Raw genomic sequence first — 22,763 nt, forward strand, 5'->3', positions numbered from 1 at the left:
TCGTATAGGTTGAAAATTTGTCTGAGAACATTCTTTCAAAACCTGTATCTTGAAGTAGAAGATATTGACTTACCAGTTTCATAAGTGTTAGCACTACCATGTCTTGGGCCTCTTTGATGTATACCAAATCAAGTAATTACATTTATCTAACTTGGAAACTATGAGCCTTTTTAATGCTAGAAGCCCTGGATGCTTATTCTCTCCAGAAAACATTTATTCCACAATTATTTGTTGAACACTTTTTATGTGGAATCCATTGTGCTAGGCAGGGGAAGAAAAAAGTGATGATCATGGCACCGTTCTCATAGAGCTCACAGCTCAGTAGTTTTAAGACCATGTAAACATTTTAGTTTCTTGTAAGCTAATAATAAGCATCCAAACATTTGTTCTTCTAGTTTTAATTAAGCCCCAGATCCGCTTGAGTTCCACTAAGCTCAACTGCAGGCATACGACAAGTTATCCCACCAACCCATTGCTTCCTCCCAATACTTTGATAAACACACTTCATCCCACCAAGCTTTGGCCTTCTGACTGAGCCATGCCTGGACTCTGATCCTTTCCTTCCTATAATGCAGCCGCTTTAACAGTTAGCCCCTGAATAGCCTCCCTGCTTCTGACCCAATCCCCTTAGTCAATTATCAGTAGAGCAGTCCTTTTAAAATTTAACTCAGATCTTGATGTTTGTCTGCTCAAAACAGTTCAGTTGTTTCCTCTTTCACTCAGTAAAAACTAAAGACCTTATGAACACTTACAAGACCTCACCACATACCGCCACATACTATCCTCTCATACTCTGTTCCAGTTACGCTGACTTTTTTTTTCTATTCCTAGAAGTCCAACAGCCTTCCTCAGTCAAGGGTGAATGCATTTACCTTGACATGGAACCTTTTTCTCCCAAATGTCTACATTCCCTCAATGTTTTCATCTCTATCCCCAAAGTCATCATATTAGAGAGGCATTCCTGGGCCATCCCATTTAAAATGGCAAGTCCTGGGCTTCCCTTGTGGCGCAGTGGTTGAGAGTCCGCCTGCTGATGCAGGGGACACGGGTTCCCGGTCTGGGAAGATCCCACATGCCGCAGAGCGGCTGGGCCCGTGAGCCATGGCCGCTGAGCCTGCGCGTCCGGAGCCTGTGCTCCGCAACGGGAGAGGCCACAACAGTGAGAGGCCTGTGCACCGCAAAAAAATAAATAAATAAATAAATAAAATAAAATGGCAAGTCCTGTCTCCTCTTCCACCATAGCCTCTCCCCAAATTCACACTTTGTTTACTCCTATTTCAACTATTTTCTCCATTGCATTAACCACTGTTCAACATACATTTATGTGACAATTTATTTGTTTGGTTGAGTGTATTTCCTTACCAGGTATGAGCTCCATGAAGGCAAGAATTTCTATCTGACGTGTTCACTGCTGTATTCCAATTGCCTAAAGCAGTGCTTGATACACAGTGGATGCTCAATAAATGTAGGTTGATTAAACAAACAAAAAAACAAACAAGCAAACAAAACTTCTACCTTCTCAAGTAATTAATTATCTGGTCTCATTTTGTGTGTCTATGTGTGTTCTACTTATGCAGAAGAAATAGCCACTACTCATTTCTAGTGACCCTTGCCAATGGATGATGGCTATAATATAAAGCATGAAGTAAACTGACATTGCCATTCAGGGGTGTCTTCCCTTCCAACTTTCAAGATGCAGCCTTTCATAATGAAAACTTCTCTGACTTTAGATTTAGAAAAATAAGATTTAAAATATTTAGTTCAAAACATATTGCTCAAGCACTTATTCTTTGCTGAGGTCCTATGCTATGCATGAGGATACAAAGATGAATCAAATTAGCTTCTGTTTTTTTATCTTAGGCAAGTCACTTTACTCCAGTATGGCTGTTTTCCTTTTATTTGTACCATGATAAGTTTGTACTAACTGATGCCTAAAATGGTGCTCCAGAGAGGGTGTGGAGAAAAGGGAACTCTCTTGCACTGTTGGTGGGAATGGAAATTGATACAGCCACTATGGAGAACAGTATGGAGGTTCCTTAAAAAACTAAAAATAGAAATACCATACGACCCAGCAATCCCACTACTGGGCATATACCCTGAGAAAACCATAATTCACAAAGAGTCATATACCAAAATGTTCATTGCAGCTCTATTTACAATAGCCAGGACATGGAAGCAACCTAAGTGTCCATCAACAGATGAATGGATAAAGAAGATGTGGCACATATATACAATGGAATATTACTCAGCCATAAAAAGGAACGAAACTGAGTTATTTGTAGTGAGGTGGATGGACCTAGAGACTGTCATACAGAGTGAAGTAAGTCAGAAAGAGAAAAACAAATACCGTATGCTAACACATATATATGGAATCTAAAAAAAAAAGAAAATGGTCAGAAGAACCTAGGGGCAAGACAGGAATAAAGATGCAGACCTACTAGAGGACGGACTTGAGGACACAGGGAGGGGGAAGGGTAAGCTGAGATAAAGTGAGAGAGTGGCATAGACATATATACACTACCAAATGTAAAATCGATAGCTAGTGGGAAGCAGCCGCATAGCACAGGGAGATCAGCTCTGTGCTTTGTGACCACCTAGAGGGGTGGGATAGGGAGTGTGGGAGGGAGGGAGACGCAAGAGGGAAGAGATATGGGGACATATGTATATGTATAACTGATTCACTTTGTTATAAAGCAGAAACTAACACACCATTGTAAAGCAATTATACTCCAATAAAGATGTTTTAAAAAATAAATTAAATAAATAAATAATAAGTAAAATAAATGGTGCTCCAGAAAAAAGCTCCTATGATTACAAGACTATCTCCACCTTGGATTTTGGAAAAGTCTGAAAGGGTAGAGTGGATGGAGAAAAACCTGGAGAATAAAGTTGACATTTTTAACTCAGTCATGAACCAGTGGTGACTCTGATATTTTAGTGAGATTGATCTGTAATGTGGCTAGTCTATATGTGACAAATTACCTATTGACTACAGTTATAATTCTTTCCTAGAATAGAGACTCCAAATATGTTCAGGCATTCTAAAGCAAATCAAATTCATAATACTGATTTGGATAAAATGAGTAATTTATCTTTCTATAAATACATTTGGTTCTTGTTCTCAGAACTAATACCCTTTATAAGGCATTATCTTCCTTAACGTTAAAATTTGAGAAGTCTGTGGTACATGTACCCAGCTGATGTTTCACCCAAGATTAGTCACCAGTCACCTGTTAGAATGAAATGATTTTAAATCTGTCATTTTTAGTAAGTTAACTAATTATTAATTCTAAGTAATGCTTACATTAGAGCTCTTTTAAGAAATAAATGGAAATCTCTTCATTCTACTGCCTTCATAGCAGAATGAATTAACTATAAGTATTATATATATCTATATCTATATATAGATAGAGATAGATATAGATATAGATATCTTTGAATGCAGCTTGTAAATGTGACTTATGGAAAATTCCGAATGTCTCTAATTATCACATTCTCCTAATTAATATCCATATATTTTGTGAAGAGTATCTAGTATTTGGATATGCAAGACTTAGCACATTCCACTGTTACTAGTTAAATACAGTACCTTTCAAAGATATTAACCCTGAGAATACAATACACAAGAAGCACTTGTGTATTGACAAAGATAAACTTCTCATTGTCTCCAAATCAGTATTATAAAATAATTTTCTTTTACTTTGAATGTCTGTACTAGAAAAAGCAACTATGGGTAACCCAGAAATTTTTAAATGTGCATATCACAATCTGAAGAACATTCTAATGATTTAAACTAGGAGACTGCATATTAACAGTTTTACATCTTCTAAAATTTGTTGCATGACAACTCCATATTTTCTGATGGTTCCATTTTACCTCCTCAGGGACAGCTCTTATATGAACAAAGCCTTTTCTGAAGACGATGAACACTCGGCGGGCTCCACAACGTAAAGCAGATGTTGCACAGTCGAAAGCTGTGTCTCCAGCTCCGAGTACAATCACGGCTCCCCGTATCGATGGCAATGGAGAGTGACAGGCACACATTCCTGAATGATGAAAGGAAAACCCCATTTTCAAGTAGAGAAACCATTTCTGCATGACAGCTCAAAAGATACTTGTACTCAAGGCAGTGTAAAATTGCATCTTGCAGTTTTCGAGGATGGAGTGTCACTATCAAATTATTCTGCTTCATTGAAAGACAGTTTTATTCCCACTTTAAAAATATGCTCATACATGTAATTTCATAGTCAATACCTTTAACTTCTTTTTTTCCTTCTAGAAGGATAGCTGTAACACATTTTGAAGAGTTTGGGTCATAATAAACTGGAATCAATCAATTTAAACTCTGTCAAAGTTGTGATATGTATTTTTAACTTATTGTCATTAAATTTGTTTGTTAGAAGAAAAAAAGTGATCCTTGTGATCTGAGTTAATAATTTGCAATATTTCATTAAAACCTTTTATTTAGAAATCATCTTATAAGATTTCTAACATATAGCCCTGCTGTATAGTATATTTAGTAAATTTGGAAAATTAACATGCTGAATACGTTCCCTTTATGTAACTGAAGAATTTCTGAGAACTATTTTCTTGAAATAGTTAAAATAAAACTTTCTCCCTTTCACTGCTTTTTTCCTGGTTTTGTTTGTAAAACTGAGCAATAAAAGAAATATGACTCTCCAAGTGAACATTTCTCAACAGCATTTATATGAATATTTGATGTCCACATGAAGATTCTTTAAAAAGTAAAATGCAGGTGTTCATTATGTATTAGGTAGCGCTGTATTATTGGATTAAATAAAACTGTTGACAAGATAAATTACTATAATTTTTGAAATGGCACCACAGATAGCATAATCATTTTGCTTGAAAGAGTTTGTATTTGGGATTACATAATTAGCCTTTTGTAATTCTCAAATACATGCTATGTGTACAATGATCTTCCCTAGCAAGCATCGTGTTCTCTTGGAAGGAAGAGGATGAAGATGTTACACAACTTTAGCTGTAAAGTTCTACAGATTGATCTAAGAGAGAAAGTTTCTAATCTTTTTCAATTTTAGGAGAATAAATGTAGATTCTTATCTTTTCCATATGTAACTGATGTTAGAATATCTGAAGTTCAGAATTCTTTAAAAATATATATTTAAAGGAGTTTGACTATCGGGTTTTAGTGAATATATTATAGCTTCTTTAAGACTAAGATGATGATTCTAGCCCAGTCAAAGCAGAGGACAGGCATAGCTTCCAGTTGTTCTTCCTTTGGTGTGTGAAGTGATTTCACACAGAGACTAGGTATTAGGGTATCCATCAAAGTGTTTTGTTTTAATTTCATAAAACTGTGGTTCAAGAAGAGACTGAATCTTTCTGCTGGTGTGGATACAAATCATGGAAGACATGATCACTTGTCCTATTTTAAACAAAAAAATAAAACAGTTCCCAAAGTGAAGTTCCTGCCTTTTCTTTTAAGAACATCTTCTGATGTTTGTTAAGGACACTCTTATTTTGAAGCAACTTTTCATAATGCAGTTTAGACCTGTATACAACACAGTGAAAAATCCTTATGATGATGTTTGATTGGGAGGATGGACAAATAGATGATTCTGGCTAACAGTAATGTCAGATTTTTTTTTTTTTTCATTTTACATTGGTGTTATAAAAGGATGAACTGGAGATCTGGACAATTTCCTACTGAGCCTGGACTTAATATATATTCATAATACACATAACAACATAGGTAACATTAGAAACAGAAGACAGTATGTGATACCTGCTTTACTGCTTTTGGCTACAAGTGGCAGAAAGTCTTTGGATGTATAAAACCCCTGGTCCTGTGTCAGGCCTTGGAAGATGTGATCCTTTTTGGGTTCTGGCAAACCTAAGTAAAAAAATTTATAAAATGTCATTAGAAGGAGGACTGACTTTTTCTACTGACTATTAGAAAGAAAGTAGAAAGCTGTAATCATTAAGATAATGTGGTTCTTAGAGGAAAAAAAATCTATAAGCAAATTAACATAAAAGAATGTACATAACACAATGTAACAGACCTCAGAGTATACCTTTAATACATAACTAAGAATACATCATAAATCACACATTCATGTGCACATGTACATATACAGAAACATGGATACTCACATACAGTGTTAAGGGGAAAATCAGGTTATATTCTTTCCTCATGTCATAAATAAAAGTAAATTTCTGGTGTATTAAAGTGCTAAATATAAAAAATTCATCACAAAACCTAAAAGAAAATATGGATATATGTTTATCTAGTTCCTGAATATGGAAGGTCTTTCTAAGGGGGTGGGGGGAGACTAAAAAATTTCGAAGGAAAAAAAAGTGTTTTACCACAAAAATTCAGCTAGTTTTACACTTCAAAAATATTATAAACAAATTAAATGCCAAGTGATTAGCTAGAAGAATATTTTAACAAATAAAATGTCTTTTCTACATAAAGACATTTCTCAGTTTTAATGAGGAACATATTAACTTTTCAATAGAAGCATAAGCAAAGGGTAACAAAAATTGGGATAACAAAAAACATAGTTTATAAGCACCAAAAATCTTAAATCCCCTAGTAATTTAAGAGCTGCAAGTTAAAACAATGAGATATGATTTCTCCTCTACTAAAAAGTAAAGGGTTTAAGAAAATTACACTATATGGCAAGGTTAAAGATGAGATTTGTTATGCTCTTTTGGTAGAAATTTGGTAGAAACTGGTGCCTAATTCTAAAAAACAGTTTTGAATCTATCATAAGAAAGTACTAAGACATGCAAATAAAGGTTTGATGTACAAAAATGGTCAGTGCAAAAAAAAGATAAGAGAGAAACAGAAAGGGTGGAGGAATATCAAAATGCCAACAGAATGAATAATCCAGTTTTACTTTAAGACATGAAAAAATGACAGAACAAAATGCAGCCATTAAAACAAACATTTGAAAAATGTGGTAACAGATTGTAGTCAAAATACAGTGTTAAATAAACTAGCAGGACATAAAACACTGTGTATAGTATGATTTAAGTTTTATAAAAATATATAAACTATATAATCTGAACAGTAATCATTTCTGGTGGTGGGATTGTGGATATTCTGGGTTTTTAAAAATTATTTCCTTATTTTCCAAATGTTCTATAACATGCATGTATCAACTAGTTAGGAAATAATTGCCAACATTTTGAAAAGAATATGAATAGTTGGTTAAAATGCTTTCAAACTACAAATGAAGCAAATCTGATAGCTTTCACCCCACTACAGGAAAGCTTTTCATCTCAATTCCATAAGGCGGAAATTTATAGTTTAATGTTATTTACTATCCAAATCTCAGTCTACCAATAGGCCATTCCAGAGAAATAGTAGTTTATTTCATAGTTAAATGAAAGCCAATGGTAGCTGCTGGTAGACACACAGAGTAAAAAGCATGGCCCAGGAGATGAGTTTGTTGTGTGCGATAAGGTTGATACTGTATCTGACCTGAAAACTGAAGGTGCTGGTGGATTGAGTGCATAGCCAGCAATAAACCACTGCTGTCCCTTCAAATTAAATCAAACATTTTTCTTTCCTGTCTAGCACCTCTTTCCTTTCCTCCCCCCCCAAAAGATTTGCCCTTTGTTTTTAGGTTATTTTAAGACCATTTTTTAAAAATTATTTTAATTATCTAAGAAAGTTAGGCAAGTCATTTGACTGGTCTTTGCTCTGGCTTCTCTATAAACAAAATGGGGATAATTTTATTTCTTCATTTTCTGACACAGAGGAATATCCCTTAGTCTATTTGTAACATGGAAACTATTACATAAATGTGTGGTTATATATATTAATGTAATTCTTTTCAAAGGGCTGAGATGGGGGTGGTTACAGTTACATAAATATAGCTGAATATGTACTTGAAGATTCTAATGACAAAACAATTTTTCTTGAAAGCTGTTAAAAGATGATTGTAGTTTAAGCTACATTTGATTAGTCAAACCAACATGTGTCATTTTATATATATATATAAAATATATATTTTTAAATAATAAGGACCTGTCTCCCCTTTGATATTACTATACTATAGAGACTGCATATGTTCTATGGTACTTCATTTTCCTGTTAAAAAAACACAACAAGGAAAACAATGTGAAGGGTTTTGCAATTTCAAGGTGATGTGATAAGCAAAAACCTTTAAGACAGATCAAAAACAAAGCACAGAGAATATAAGTGGTGGATAAGAATTCTACAGTTTCTGGGAATGAAGTCTAAGATCCTTCCTTTACTAATCCCTAATCTGAGCCTTTTCATTACTTGCCATGGTTAAGGTAAAAGGGAGATTTACATCTGTGCTTATTTTCTATAGACCCACTGCTAAAATAACTGTTATATAAAGAAATGCAAGGCATTCGTATTAAACACAGCACCTGACCCATAGAGATGATGTTTTCTCTCCTGCAAGAATTATTTCACAAGAAAAAAGCTTCGGTAAAATTTAAATTTCATTTTTTCACTTGAGTCATACACTGACAAGGACAACTGAGTTTCCTGTGCTTTCACCCCACTCTGCATTTATCACTATAATGAATTTAACATTTACTGGGTCAGATTCTCCCTGTAAATGTTCAAGAGGGCACCAGCTAAATGTTCTGACCTATAGATACTGGCTTGAGGACAGGAAAAATGAGCCAGTAACTGGATGGGATGATTATGATTGGGTTATCTCTGCAGCCTATTTAGCCACACCTCAAGTCATGCTCACTTTTAGATTCCCAGTGTCCACGGAGCGCTTCTCCCCTACCTGGGTGGCAGATCATCTATTAGGACCATGTATCTGAAGCTCTGCTCACATACTCTTTGGCAGTCCAGCCCAGCTGGCAGAAGTACCCTATTCTCTGCTAACTATGATGCTGCTGGGTAATTAGGAACAGGGTCTTTGTCATCAGACAGAGTTTGGTGTGAGTTCTACCTCTCCCATTTATCTGATTGTGATCTTCTGTAAGTTCCTATGACGGTTAGTTTTATGTGTACATAGCTAAGTACACACATCAAATTATCCAATCAACACTAATCCAGGTATTACTGTGAAGGCACTTTATAGATGTGGTTAATATCTATAATCAGTTGATTTTAAGTAAAGGAGATTACCTCAATAAACTGGATAAGCTTCATCCAATCAGTCCAAAGGTCTTAAGAAAAAATTGAGGTTTCCTTAAGGAAGAACAAATTCTGTCTGTCTGCTGGCCTGGCCTACAGATTTTAGATTTGACAGCTCTCACAATTGCATAAGCCAATTCCTTGAAATAAATCATACCACTCAATCTATCTATCTATCTGTCTATCTATCTATTTATCTATTTTATATATCTCTTAAAGGCTTTATCTTTCTAGAGAGCCCTGAAACAATTAATTAATTGCTCTGATCTTCTACCTCTGCATTTCTAAAACAGAGATAATAATTATATTTCTCTTCTCTCATAGATGTGTCTATCTATTTATCTATCCATACATATATATATAAAGCATTGGGACCTGGCACATAGTGAATGCTCAATAAACACTATCTATTAATATTAAGATAGGTTTATTATTCTGTAGTTTATAATTTTTATTTCAAATTCCACATGCCGTGGCAAGGAAGAATAAATCTTAAATCAAAGTAAGGTATTAAAACCTTAGCAAATTTAAACAAAGTGCTACAAAAGAAGAAGAATGAAGCAACCTTAAGTGAAATATGAAAGATAATGAAACTTGCAAATACCCATCTATCAAAGGAAGATTTCCCTGAGAGTAGGTGGCATATTAATAAATAAGGTATGTGTCTATACCAGGATGATTTCAAAATGACACTGAAATGACTTTTTAATTCACCTTTCAGTGGGAAGAAGGAGGTTTATGAATAAAGAGGAATTGACAAAGATTTGACAAACAAAACAGCTCAGGGTAATATACGTATAGTGTTCTTTGTCTTTCAAGGAGGCCAGATAGTTTCTTTGTTCCCCTAGAATAGTTACTGAAGTTTTTGGTGTTTCAGCATGCATTTATACAAAGGTATACAAAGGAACACCTTCTTAAGACGTACTGAAAGATTATCATTTTCAAGTTCTCCAAAAAGAAAAGAAAGAAATAAAATGTTGCTTATACTACAGAAAATCTAACTTAACATGTATTGATTACTTATAGGCACTGTTTTAAGTGCCTGACATATAGGTAGGTGATTTTTATATACTAACTCATTTAATTCTCAAAACAACTCCAAAAGACAACTCGCATTATTATCTGCATTTTAGATATGAGGAAACTGAGGCACATAAAGATTAAGTAACTTCGCTGAAGGTCATAGAACAAGTAAGTAGTAATGCCAATTTCTAACCTGGATGGTCTGGCTGTAGAGTGTATGCTTTAACTTCAAAATGCTGCCTTTGCCATGTATAAGGTTATAATTAAGCCCTGTTATAATGTGTTGCTACATAACAAGTGATGTCTAAAGTAATCATTCAACGTATATGTATTAAGTTTCACTGTAAGGCTATGGATACGCATACAACACAGAATGTTCCAATCTAGTGGTAGAGAAAAGACTGGTTGCTTCTCTGGGCTGCATCTTTGTTTTGCGATTCTTTTCTCTAGCACAATTCCTCTCTAAAATGTCTTCCTTCTTAACTGCATTCCCCTTGGGTATCTGCTGGTTATTTTTCAATATTTGATATTATTTGAAATCTGTATCTTTGCTTTGTTTCCAAAGCACCTCCCTCTGAAACAACTACAGAATATAAAACAGCAGTGTATTTAGTAAATTCTTTGTACTCATATTAAGTTCTGCACAACTTCAATTAACATTAACAAGATATTAAATATTCTGTTTTGTGTTATCATCTAGTAAGTAATAGATGAGGAATAAGTCTCTAAGGCTCAGTCTTCATAGCTATTGTAGGATGTGTTTAAGAATTTCTCAGATTTTATAATGTCTGCATGTGTTACTTTACTGGGTCAACTCATTCAGTGTTAATTGAATTGAGCAACAATTTGTGTGACGCCTCTCATTCTTGAAGGCATTCACTTGAATGACAGCTAAGCCGTCATGCGGAAGATGGTGATCAGACAGACATGTCACGGGAGACAGCCTCACACATCCCACAGAAGTGGAGAAGACAGCACAGAACATTGTGAGACTGCCTCAGGTTCCGGGCTTACGGAAATGGGCAACGTTCTAGTATTCTGAACTCTCTCTGCAGGTATACTGTCTTGTTATTTCACACGAGTGCTTTTTCAATAAGAAGATTTTAGTAGACATATAAAATCCCCCTGATTATGTCCTACTCTCAAGTTTACTGGCTGAGCACAGCAAAATGTAGTTGATGGCAAATGTCCTAAGTTTTTCACTTTTCCAAGTACTTTTGTGTCTGAGATTTTGCTGTCTTCTCAAAGAAGAAAGCACGTTGTGTGATCTCAATCCTCATTGCTAAGCCTGGTTTGGGGAATGGTGCTGCATGAGGAAGAATATTAACATGTGAAGATTAAACATGGATTCATTAAACAAACCCTCACTAAGGGACACGAGGCTATCTACCACAGCTATGCAGTTGTATCTTTGTAAGAAATGTCCCTGTGTAACCATTGTTTTTCTTTATTTTTGTTTATTAAATCTTTTAAAAATATCGTAATGCCAACTGACTTATTTCTATCATTTGTAAATACAGCGTACTGAATAAGAGTGAAAGCTCTAAAACTTTCTGTGTTAAAATTCTCATTCTAGCTCTTACTAGCCACTGACCTTGGGCAAGTAAATTATTCTTTCTGGGCAGCAGCAGCCTCATCATAGGATTGTTAGGAGAGTAAAATGAAAACAATATATGTAAAGCTCTTTGCATAGATGTGAAATAAACATTTCCTTTTATTTGCATTCTCTCCCTAAAAGCCTTTGTTTGATATAATGAAGGGACACATTCGGATAGACATAAATTAAATGTTCATCTAATCCATCATATACACATTCACACTGTTGCACATTTAAGCGGTCAGTGTTGGACAGATTTGGTAGAATGAAAGGCTGTGGTAAGACAAGGGTATTCCTCTAACCTCATTCGTTCTACAGACTACAATGGACGCAAACCATACGTGCTTCAAGATCAGGAAATAGCAAGGTTAAGACCCTCTATTGGTTAAGGCATCATTCAAATTGCAGCAGTTAGTTAACATCCTGCCTCAGAGACCACTGACCTAGGAGTCTGGAGAACTGGGTTCTAGTCTCATTATATCCCCTTTCTAGCTGTACTTGGGTAAAATTACTTTTAATACTGTGGCTGTCAAATTCCTTTATTTTATCTAATTATGTTTTATTAAGCTATAATTGACATATATTAGTTTCAGGTGTACAACATAAAGATTCAGTATTTGTATATATTGCAAAATGATTACCCCAGTAAATCGAGCTAACTGCCTTGATTGGAACGAAGATATCTCTGACTTATGTACAGGGTTGCTCTGAAATGAGGTGGAAAAGTACACATAAAAGCACTCTGGTAAATCTAAAAAACATTCAAATGTAAATCATTATTACTGTCTTGGGTAAAATATAAAAACTACGGAAAATAAAGACTCACATTATAAAAGATTCATAGTATACACTTTCACAAACAGAAGATACTGCAATTAATCATAAGAAGATATTTAAATGGCTGTACATAGATATGTAAATGTAGGTATAACTCATAAATACATGTATTATGGATATATGTGTTTATATACTTACTAGAAAAAGTAAACTATTTCAATATCAAGCCCAAACAGTTGAGATTACAATATGGAAATAAAATATTCTTTTCAAGGGCCTAATAAGCATTCCACAATTTCACAATGGATTATCAAGTTCTTCATCTGTCACTTAAAGATCACTTATATGACTCAAAGGATTTACTTCCAAGGGAAAACAGTGCCGTAAGGGTTATCATTCTAAGATCTATATATGGATTAGAAAGAGAACAGATCAATGATGCCCTATTGTGATTCTTTTCTCAATAAAACTCCCCATCTTTTTCTGACAACCCACTGTAAATGCGTTTAGCTCTTGGGTGTTCAGACTGAATTCAGAAAGAGTGGAGTGATTCAATATAACACATATGAAATCAGATCACCATATATCACAATAGTATTCATTTCATTGATTTTTCAAATCCCCATTAAATATCTGTTCTGTATAACTACTGTCTAGTCTCTCTCTATATATATATGACCACAAGAATAAATTGTATGGATCACATAATTCGTTAGAGCATAACAAGATGAAGACTCTTAAAAAATGTTATGAATGAAATCACCATCTCAAATCATATTTTTTCCCATTACACAAGGTATTTTTCTATACAGAAACATATAACAATAATGACATCCAGACCTAAGAGGAGTAAAGAACACTCATACAATTTTGAAAATCGGAGAGACGCTGAACTAAGATCTTCTTTTTGTATTTAATTATGAAAACAGTATAATTTTAAAAGCATTGGAGAAGAGAATAAAATAAACAAATGCAATAATTCCTATGAAGTTACAAACGTATTTCAGTTTGCTTCTATGATTTCATGTAGAAAATATGTATAAGTTCTATTATACCAACGAGATCAGTTCATAAAATTTCATATTAGAGCTTAATATCAGGCTCCAATTTAGAGTTTTCATGGTGACAGAAAATATAAACATATTAATAAAGCAATGTGTTCACAAGATCAACACATGTGAAGTAAATTGAATCTAAGTGGTTAAAATTCTTCTAGAGGATTTTTAATCTGTAATAAAATATCTAGCAATTTCATATAACAAAATGAGAATAAGATTCACTATGCATTTGTAGTCTCATAATTTTTACTCCTTTTACACGTTTGGAAAAAATAGAGAGAGAGACCTTATTTTAATTAATAAAATATTGTCCAAGAACTCAAAGACAGATAAAATATCCTTGAGTGTTTTCTGCTTTCCTGATAAATAACTTCTATATTCAGGATCCACCTTATCTATTGTTCTTTCTATATAAAGGGACATATGAAGGAAACAAAACAACAAAATTCTGGACCAAAAAAAAGAAGCTGAACTATTTTTCTTTATATTTTTGTAATCCAATTTTCTTGTAATTAGCAGAAGTTATTTTACTAATTAAAATTTAATTTTAATATAAAAATAAGATCTCATTAAAATCCCTCTTCTAGAAAACATGTTAATGTAATTTTCTTTTTCTGTCACAAAATTATACATATCCCTTTGATTTTTGGTATTATTTATTAAAGTGTGCTTTATCTCTTGGGCTTTTTCTATTTGTTTTCCTCCCTTCTCTTTTCTCTGTTTCTCATTCTCATTTGGCTTTTGCTATAAAACAATTTCCTTAAATTTTAATCCTCACATCATGAAGTAAGGGTAAGCAAAAAAATTCAAAGAATATGCCTCAGGGGAAGATTTTTTTTTCTTAATGACTGGAATTCTTAGATGGTGTTAGAAAATTACTATTTAGCACTATGTAAGTATACTATATTCCAAAGTAAAGAAATCATTAATAATAAAATACTAAAAAGGAACAGTTATATTACAAAATAAATCTACCAGGCTTACAAAGAAAACAAATTTGCTACAGCTACCTGCTGTGGAGATGAGGCAGTAATCTCAACAGCAGGAAATAAAAGAGAAGAGAGGAGAAAAATACAAAAGCACAGACATTAAAAAAGTAATTAAAACACTTATCTCCATCGACATACATTACGGAAAAAACCCTCAACCAACCACCTAAAACCATACTTTATTGAACTGCACAGCAGGAAATAGCATTAAAGCTGCCACCGTAAACACACATTCTGTAGAAGGGAGAACACCCCTTTAAAAATGTAATCTCAAAAGTATTACTAATGTGTTAATCACCAGTAAATGTACCATACATTCATTGTATTGTATTAGCTACTTTCTCAAAGGTATTTATTAATTGTACTTCTAAATTTTTTACTCAAATAAATTCTTAAATATACATACTGGTAACCTCTTTATTTGTAATCGTTCTAATGAATTTTACAGCTATATTGTGAGGCTAAAGTATTCTGTATATCAAAAACTTTATGTAAAAATTTTTAATATAATATGCATTTATAATAGATAATGCAGTTAAACTGTTTTCTTTAAAGCCAAACTAATCTTTGCTATAGTACTGAAATAAAAAGAGTGAAACACAATGCAAGAGTTGAGGTCATGGATTAAAACTGAAATGAAAGCTAAGAATCATTCTGAATTACCCAAGTATGCTCTGGCCTTCAGAGCTCTGCAAAGTGAAACAATACAAGTCTGAGGAAGCAAGTGGCAGGCCTTAAAATAAAGATCATGCACCAAATGTGCTTGGTGACTCTCTCAGCTGCTGAAACTTGTTTCTGCATCTACCTGATTCTCCCCAGGCATGTCTGTGAAACAATGGAGAGCTGCCTGATTCAGAATCAAAAGACTTCTAATGGCCTCCTGACCTTTACTTTTTAGCTATTAGCTATAAGCTCATGCCTAAGTCATTAAATTTTAAACCTCAGTTTTCTCATCTTTAAAATTAGAAGAATTACAAAATGCATTTCCTTATAGAACTGTTATGTGGACAAGTAAGCATAGTACAGCTCTATATTGCTGAAACAACTTAAATTTACACATAGAAAATATAGATATTAGTTTTGCTACCATATAATTCTTTTACCTTTTAATTATGCATTTTGTTCTTTACTCAAATGATACATTTCTGTGCAAATTTATTGATCTTATTCTAAGTCACTGCTGTGGTTTTTATAAATCTTACAAGAAAATACTTATCTTAGTAGATTTTTTAAAGAAATGTGTATGCAATAAGAAAAATATTAAATTATTTCCATGATTAAATATACTTGGAATGTGCTCAGTATTACCGATACATTGCTGAGTTAGAGTCTTGAAACTAGAATACTTTTCTAGGAATTCAGAAAATTCCACAAAGTAATCACTTTCCAAAGACACTCTTGATGGATAGACATGGTCAACCATTTCAGAAACATATAGTTGACCTTGAACCTCAGTTTGTTCATCCACAAAATAGGCAGATTATCTAGAAACCAAATTCTGAAACTTGCCTGTGATTTTCTAGGAATCCAAGACTATGAAAACGTATCTTTGTACATGTGTACATTTTATTGTGTATGTGTACAGAGGGTCCATACCTTTCATTATACCCCCTACGGAGCCTGTGACTCAAAAATGGTTAAAGAATCACATTGACTAAGATTAATTCAACTATACCATACCACTTATCCAGCTGCCATTCCAAGTGCATGGAGTGTGGTCTCAAATGCAATGTAATTATCCACACCTGACAACTGTTACGCATCATGAACAAATACCATTTTATATAAGACTTTGTAAATATATTAAGGTTTGGTAAAATAAAGTTATAGTTTTGATGTCAGACATAACTATGTTCATGTTATTACTCCACGGTAATATTGGCTGTATAACCTGCATAATCACAGTTACTTAAATTTCAAGTCTCCATTTCCTTATCTATGAAATCAGGTAAATTAATTTAGATAATATATCTCAATAATATGATAAATGCTTACCACAGTGACTAGCATGTGGTAAATACTAGTAAATGAATTGGCTTTTATGTATTTTAACTTCCAAAATCCTATTACTTTCATACTTGTACCTTCCTTGATATTTTTCTTTCTTAACACTTACATAATTTTAATATAAAACACCACAACAACCACCAAAACTACAGATAATTTTAAAAACTTAATGCCAATTGAAATTTCCTTTGATATTGGTGATTAACCATATAAAACTTGGCAGATTCAATGTATATTCACTACATATCCAGTTCTGAAATTCCTGTTACTTAAAAAAGCCAAGCAAAACTACAGTCTATCCTGTTCAACTTTCAAATTTGGATACTAGTTGTGATTTTTAATTGTTATTAAGATAAGATGGAAAAAGAAATTTTGGATGTTTCATTTATTTAAGCACTTATTCATTAATAACTACTGAGTGCCTACTGTACTTAGGATACAGAGGTACCTGGGATATACAGAGATGAATAGCTTCCAATCTAGTGGGAGAAGAACATATAATCAGAAATAGAAGAAAGCAAGATAAGTGCTATGACAAACGGATGCATAGGTAAGTGCACAGGAGCCCTTACAAAACACAGTTCACCTCAGCTGGTGACAATGATACTTACGCTCAGTCTTGAAAGATGAATGTTTCCCATGGTAGAAAAAGAAAGAGGAAGAATGAGCAACATATACAAAGGTGTGAAGGGGTAAGAGTTCAATCTGAATGAAACTAGGGTGTGGTCAGGGGAGCAGATAGGAGAGAGGGAATAGCAAAATTTGAAATTGACAGATAAGCAGGCCCCAGACCATAAAAGGCCATGCAAGCCACACCAAGGAGTTTGGATTTTACCCAGAGAAAACACTGCAGAGAAATGATACAGTCAGCTTTGTATATTAACAAGGACAAACTGGTATCAGTATGTAGACCGGATTTGCAGACAGTGAGAATGAAGGAACTAGATCATTTAAGGGGATGCTGCATAAATCCGGATAAGACAGGAACACTAACCTTGTACTTCTCAACCTGGATTATTAGTAACCTCCACTAACATGGCATTACAGGGAGTGTCCACAGCCTCAGTACAAACACAGCCTACTTTCCTGGGTCAACAATTTCAATCAAAGATAAGTACTTTAAATTATGGTGTTTATATTAAGACAAAAATGGAGATGCTGAGGAATGAAATGCAAATTTCGAATAAAATTTTACTACTTCAAAGAAATTCTGTATATGGGATTTGAAACTGTGCCTCTGGATTCCTTAGAGGTATGTTTTCACTTTCTTCTCCTATTACAGTAACTTTAATGGGGAAAAAAAAAAAAAAAAAGAATTGATTCACACTAAGATACTGACAGTGGGGATACATACAGGAGAATAAAAACATATCCTGAAGGTCTTTAAGGGCTAATTTCATTGGATTTGGCACCTCGCGGTTGAAAAGTGTAGAGAGAAAGGAAGGGTCACAGCTGAGCCTCAGCTTCCTGTTTCGGTGGGTTCCTCAACAGTGGTGTGCTTGACTGTGGCCCAGGACAGTGGAAGAGGAGCAGATGCTAGGGCAACAGTATTGTTCCACTTCGAACATATTTAATGGAGTGTGGGATATCCAGTAGAGTCATTCTACAGATAATTAACAAGTAAAATTTCAAGGCTGAAGCTCATGAGAGAAATCTGGTCTGGACCAACAGATCTGAAAAGTATCAGCAAAGAGACTGTACTGGAAGCCATGAATGCTAATGAGCTAATCCTGAGGAAAAGAAAGCCAACAGTGGAGCCCTAGATAACATAACAACATTTAAAGGAAGAAAGAGGAAAAGGAGCCCAAACAGAAATTGAGGAAGGATCAGTCAGTCATGAGAGGCAGGAGAAAGCAGTATGCTGAATGCCAAGAGAAGAGAGGTATCAGTTCAGACTTTATAGATATATATACATGTATATATATATATATCTCCAGTGCATAAAAATGTACCAAGAAACAGGCGTTTAAAGAGTACTTTTGATTTTAGGACTCATCCTTCTTGAATTTTAAGTATAGTGCAAGGTCACTTTTATTTTGGAAATAAAAGTATTAATTAATTAATTGTTTTTGGAGATAATATAGCTAAAGGAGATTTATTGAGAGAGAACATAAAAGAGAACAAAAACAACAAAATAGAAATATATGTATTGTAGCTATGAAAATCAATTTAAATGAGGCAAATCAGAAGAGGAAGAGGAAACAGGATAAACCCTATACTGACACCCACACTGCAAGGTATTCTAGTGGTAATGCCTGCCAAAGTATGAAAAGATTTTGCTAGAAGAGAAACATAACACATGCCTTTCTAGGAATCAGTATCAGTGGAGAATATATTCATACTAAAATGCATTCTTAAGAAGAAAGAATTAGTCAACAATGGCAACTCTGCATTAATTAAATTCTGAACGAATAACAGAAAATGGATGTAGCTTAGCTTGTATAATATTTCTTTGATTAAAAACTGCCTTTAGGGGCTTCCCTGGTGGCGCAGTGTTTGAGTCCACCTGCCAATGCAGGGGACACGGGTTCGTGCCCCGGTCCAGGAAGATCCCACATGCCGCGGAGCGGCTGGGCCCGTGAGCCATGGCCACTGAGCCTGCGTGTCCAGAGCCTGTGCTCCGCAACGGGAGAGGCCACAACAGTGAGAGGCCCACATACCGAAAAAAAAAAAAAAAAAAAAAAAACTGCCTTTAGGAGGGCTTCTTAAAGAATTTCATCAAAACTGAAGCTTTGAATTAGGGAGCTGTTGTTCCACCTCTAGTAGGTTTGGAAATCCCACAAAAGGGCCCACTGATATGTGGTTCACCCTGCAACAAATTTTTCTGACTTCTGAAAGGAAAACCAAATAATGACTCCCAGACAGGTGAAATACATGGCCAAGGTAGCAACACCTATGTTTGCTCTCAGTTCCCCCACCTACTTGCTGTGTGATGTGTAGCAAATTAGCCTATTTCTCTGTACCTTAGCTTTTACTTCTGTAAACTGAAGCTTTTAGTACCTCGTCCCCTGAGCTTTTCCAAGAACTCTTGAATCACGAAGCATTATACAGACATAAGAAATTTAATAATAATTGAAAATATTTTCATTATAATGGAGTCTATTACATAGACAAAGAGTATCATCTTCTCTTTTACTACTACAAGGTGAAGAAACTACAGTAACAGTGGATGGTGGATTAATCAGGGAGATCAAATTGAAATTCTGGGTTGCTCTTTGGAAATGATTTAAATTCCCTATGAACTGTGCAATATACACAAAATCAAAAACTAAATTATACTCAAAAGCGCCTGAACCACTCTAACCATGGTATAAAAGCATATATCTTGACATCATCAATAAAAATCTTACACGTTTTAAAGTCAACATAGAATAATGAATTCTATCCCAAATGCCTGTGGTTTAATGAAGTGAGCAGTCGATGTTTGATTTTTTTTTTTTTTCAGTTTCTGAAATATGATATTAGGGTCATTTCTTATAAATATTTTCAGTTTTTTTTAAAGAAGTCATAGTCTACTGCTAAGCTGTTTGAGTTATGCTGCTTAGAGCATGGTTCATGTAAAACCAATATCAGCAATTTCATCTAATCCAATAGTTGTAAATTCTAGCCTCGATGAACATTTTTGTGAGTCTAACTTGCTGTCTTGCCAGTGTACTCTGTAGATTATGAAGGAGAGGAGACAGAATGCAGTTCAGAAGCTCTCTTCAGCACCCCCTGTCCTAAATTCAGGTTCAACTTCATATAAGCTCAGTAGTAATAAATATTTTGAGTTAACGTTTGTAGCGTGTTTTGCCACTTAACAATAATTCTTGTGTACTGGAGCTCCACAACAGCTTTATCGGCTAGGCATCTTTATGACCATTCAAAAAATGAGCAAACTGAGGTTCAAGGCAGTGAAACAAGCTTTCTGAAGCCCACAGCTAGTCCCATAGCTAGTAAGTGCCAAAGCCAGAATTAATCCAGCAAAAGCTCTTAAATACAGTGTTTCTTCCACCATTACATAGAATATATGTTTAGGATAGTCTATAATCTTTATTATTAGGGGAAGAAAAGGAACCATAACCTAGTCTTTGAAAATTTAGCATACAATGATCTGTGGCACCTTAAATTTTCTGAATGTTAATACAGTAGTTTTATTCATAAGAAAGATAAAAACATGCTTTACAGATTAGCAGGTAATTATTCACATATCCCACCTACGCTACATTTTCAAAGATTTTAGGTAAACTATGCCTACTTAAATTTACATGATGTCTTGTAAAAAGGATTTTCTAAGCATTATTCATTTGTTTAAAGCACAGATCTACAATGACAAACCTATCATCAATTCATTTTGTTGAAAGGGTAATAATGAAAGCGTTATTTTCCTTCTTTCACTGTGAGTCATTTGACCTATGTTAAATCAACTCTCAAATTTTCATTCATTATTTCTACATGAAGGATTTTGCCAGCTCAAAAAAGTATAAATCTTCATTTGTCAAATTTAAACTATCCCTGTCCCAGTTGCTATCAAGGCTCATAGCTCTTATCCCTTAAAAAACAGCAAAATATTGTCAAGTCACACAACCTGCCCACAGCCTCAGATGACCCCTGGAATCAATAATATTTGTAACTTGTAAGTGCACAGTTAAGGAGATCAGAAGGCAAGCGCTGTCCTCGTTAACCGCATTGAGCTGTGATACTACAGCCGACTCCCTTGTGTGGTCTGTGATCAATTTTAATCTCCTGACCAAGAATAAAAGAATGCAGACTCCTGATTCTGGATTCATCTTGAAAGGAGAGTATAGATTTGTATGTCTGCAGTGGGAATGAAAGATTTAATTCAACTGGCATTCCAGGAAAGAATACATCTAAACTATCATTCCTCCTCATTACCCTCACTGCTTCCAGGGTCCTCTATCGACAGAGCTAAATATTGAAAAATGTGTACACAATGGGTTAAAAAGCAAAGCTGTCTTTGTGGACATATGATCAACTGCCTACAGAAACAGACTTTATAGTGACTTGTCTTATTGCTACATGATTTAAAGTGGAATCACTTTTTCTATCTTGAATTTCCTTAGAAAGATTATAATTTTGTGCCAGACTTCTTTGTGTGAAAATCTTTATGTTTAAGCAATTAAAGAACGCATAATTTACAAAAATCATCATTTAAAATAATCATGATTAGTTGTTTTCAAATCCCTACATTTAGGTACACTGTTACATTTTGGGAACTTTAAATTGCAAATTGATACGAGAAGAAAAGACATCACCAGTTTGTTAGTTTTATATCTTTATATCTATACCCATGTCTCTCTCTCTCTATGCACATACATATATATGATAATGCATTTACAAACAAATGCAGAAATATTCTTATTTTTCTATGAAAATAAGAAAGAGTATATTTTATTGTTAAAAATAAAGTGTTCTTGCAGTTTACAGGGACAATTCAGGCAACTGTAATTTGAAAATTCCCTAGTTCCTATAAAATAGCATTTTCAATACATCAGACAAAAATTCCCATTCCACATCATCACCACCATCATTGCAGCAGTTTTTGAGCATTCATGATGCATCATGTACTGTGCTAGACAAAAACAAACAAACAGAGCAAGCTGGTGAAGAACACGGACCCCAAAGGCAGAGCCTAAGTTCAATTCGCAGCTCTGCTCCTTCCAAGCTCTTTGATCTTGAGCATATTAATTTGCCACCTTTGCCGCAGGTCCCTCATCCGTAAAGCAAGTATAAGGTCATGAATAGCACTGAACTTAGTAGAGCTTTTATAATGACTAAATGAGAGAACACAGACAAACATGGAAGTATGTGTGGTACTTCATGGGTATAAAATAGGTGTTAGCTATAATAAAATGTATTCTGGCTCATTCATTCATTCATTAATAAACATTCAGTAACTGTTCCCTGCGTAAAAAGGACCATGTTAGGAAACAAAGATGAGCAGAAGACAACAATCTGATGTTTGCAAGCTGTTTAACTTTTGGACATCAGCCTTCTTATTTACAAAATTAAGATAGTAACATCTGTCTTGAAAGACTGTTATAGGGAGCAAATGAAATTAATTACATAAAGTGTCAATCATAACACCAGCTACATATAGGGGATGGTCAATAGATGTTTATTGAATGAAGGAGTAAAGAACTGGATGGATGGATGGATATATGTTATGCCTTAGGCAGAGAGGAAACAAG

At 34.4% G+C, this 22,763-nt stretch overlaps 1 protein-coding gene across 1 annotated transcript in view; it reads right to left on the bottom strand.

Annotated features, from left to right (window-relative positions):
* DPYD (dihydropyrimidine dehydrogenase) overlaps positions 1 to 22,763 on the bottom strand; it is an 806,187-nt gene that overhangs the window by 454,360 nt on the left and 329,064 nt on the right. Inside the window, exons 9-10 of the mRNA XM_067726990.1 lie at positions 5,768 to 5,875; positions 3,877 to 4,046 (exon numbers count right to left, since the gene is read on the bottom strand). Coding sequence (XP_067583091.1) covers positions 3,877 to 4,046; positions 5,768 to 5,875 — 278 coding nt within the window. The remainder of the gene's footprint in view (positions 1 to 3,876; positions 4,047 to 5,767; positions 5,876 to 22,763) is intronic.

This window comes from Pseudorca crassidens, chromosome 2 (genome assembly GCF_039906515.1).
Source record: "Pseudorca crassidens isolate mPseCra1 chromosome 2, mPseCra1.hap1, whole genome shotgun sequence".
Lineage (NCBI taxonomy): Eukaryota > Metazoa > Chordata > Mammalia > Artiodactyla > Delphinidae > Pseudorca > Pseudorca crassidens.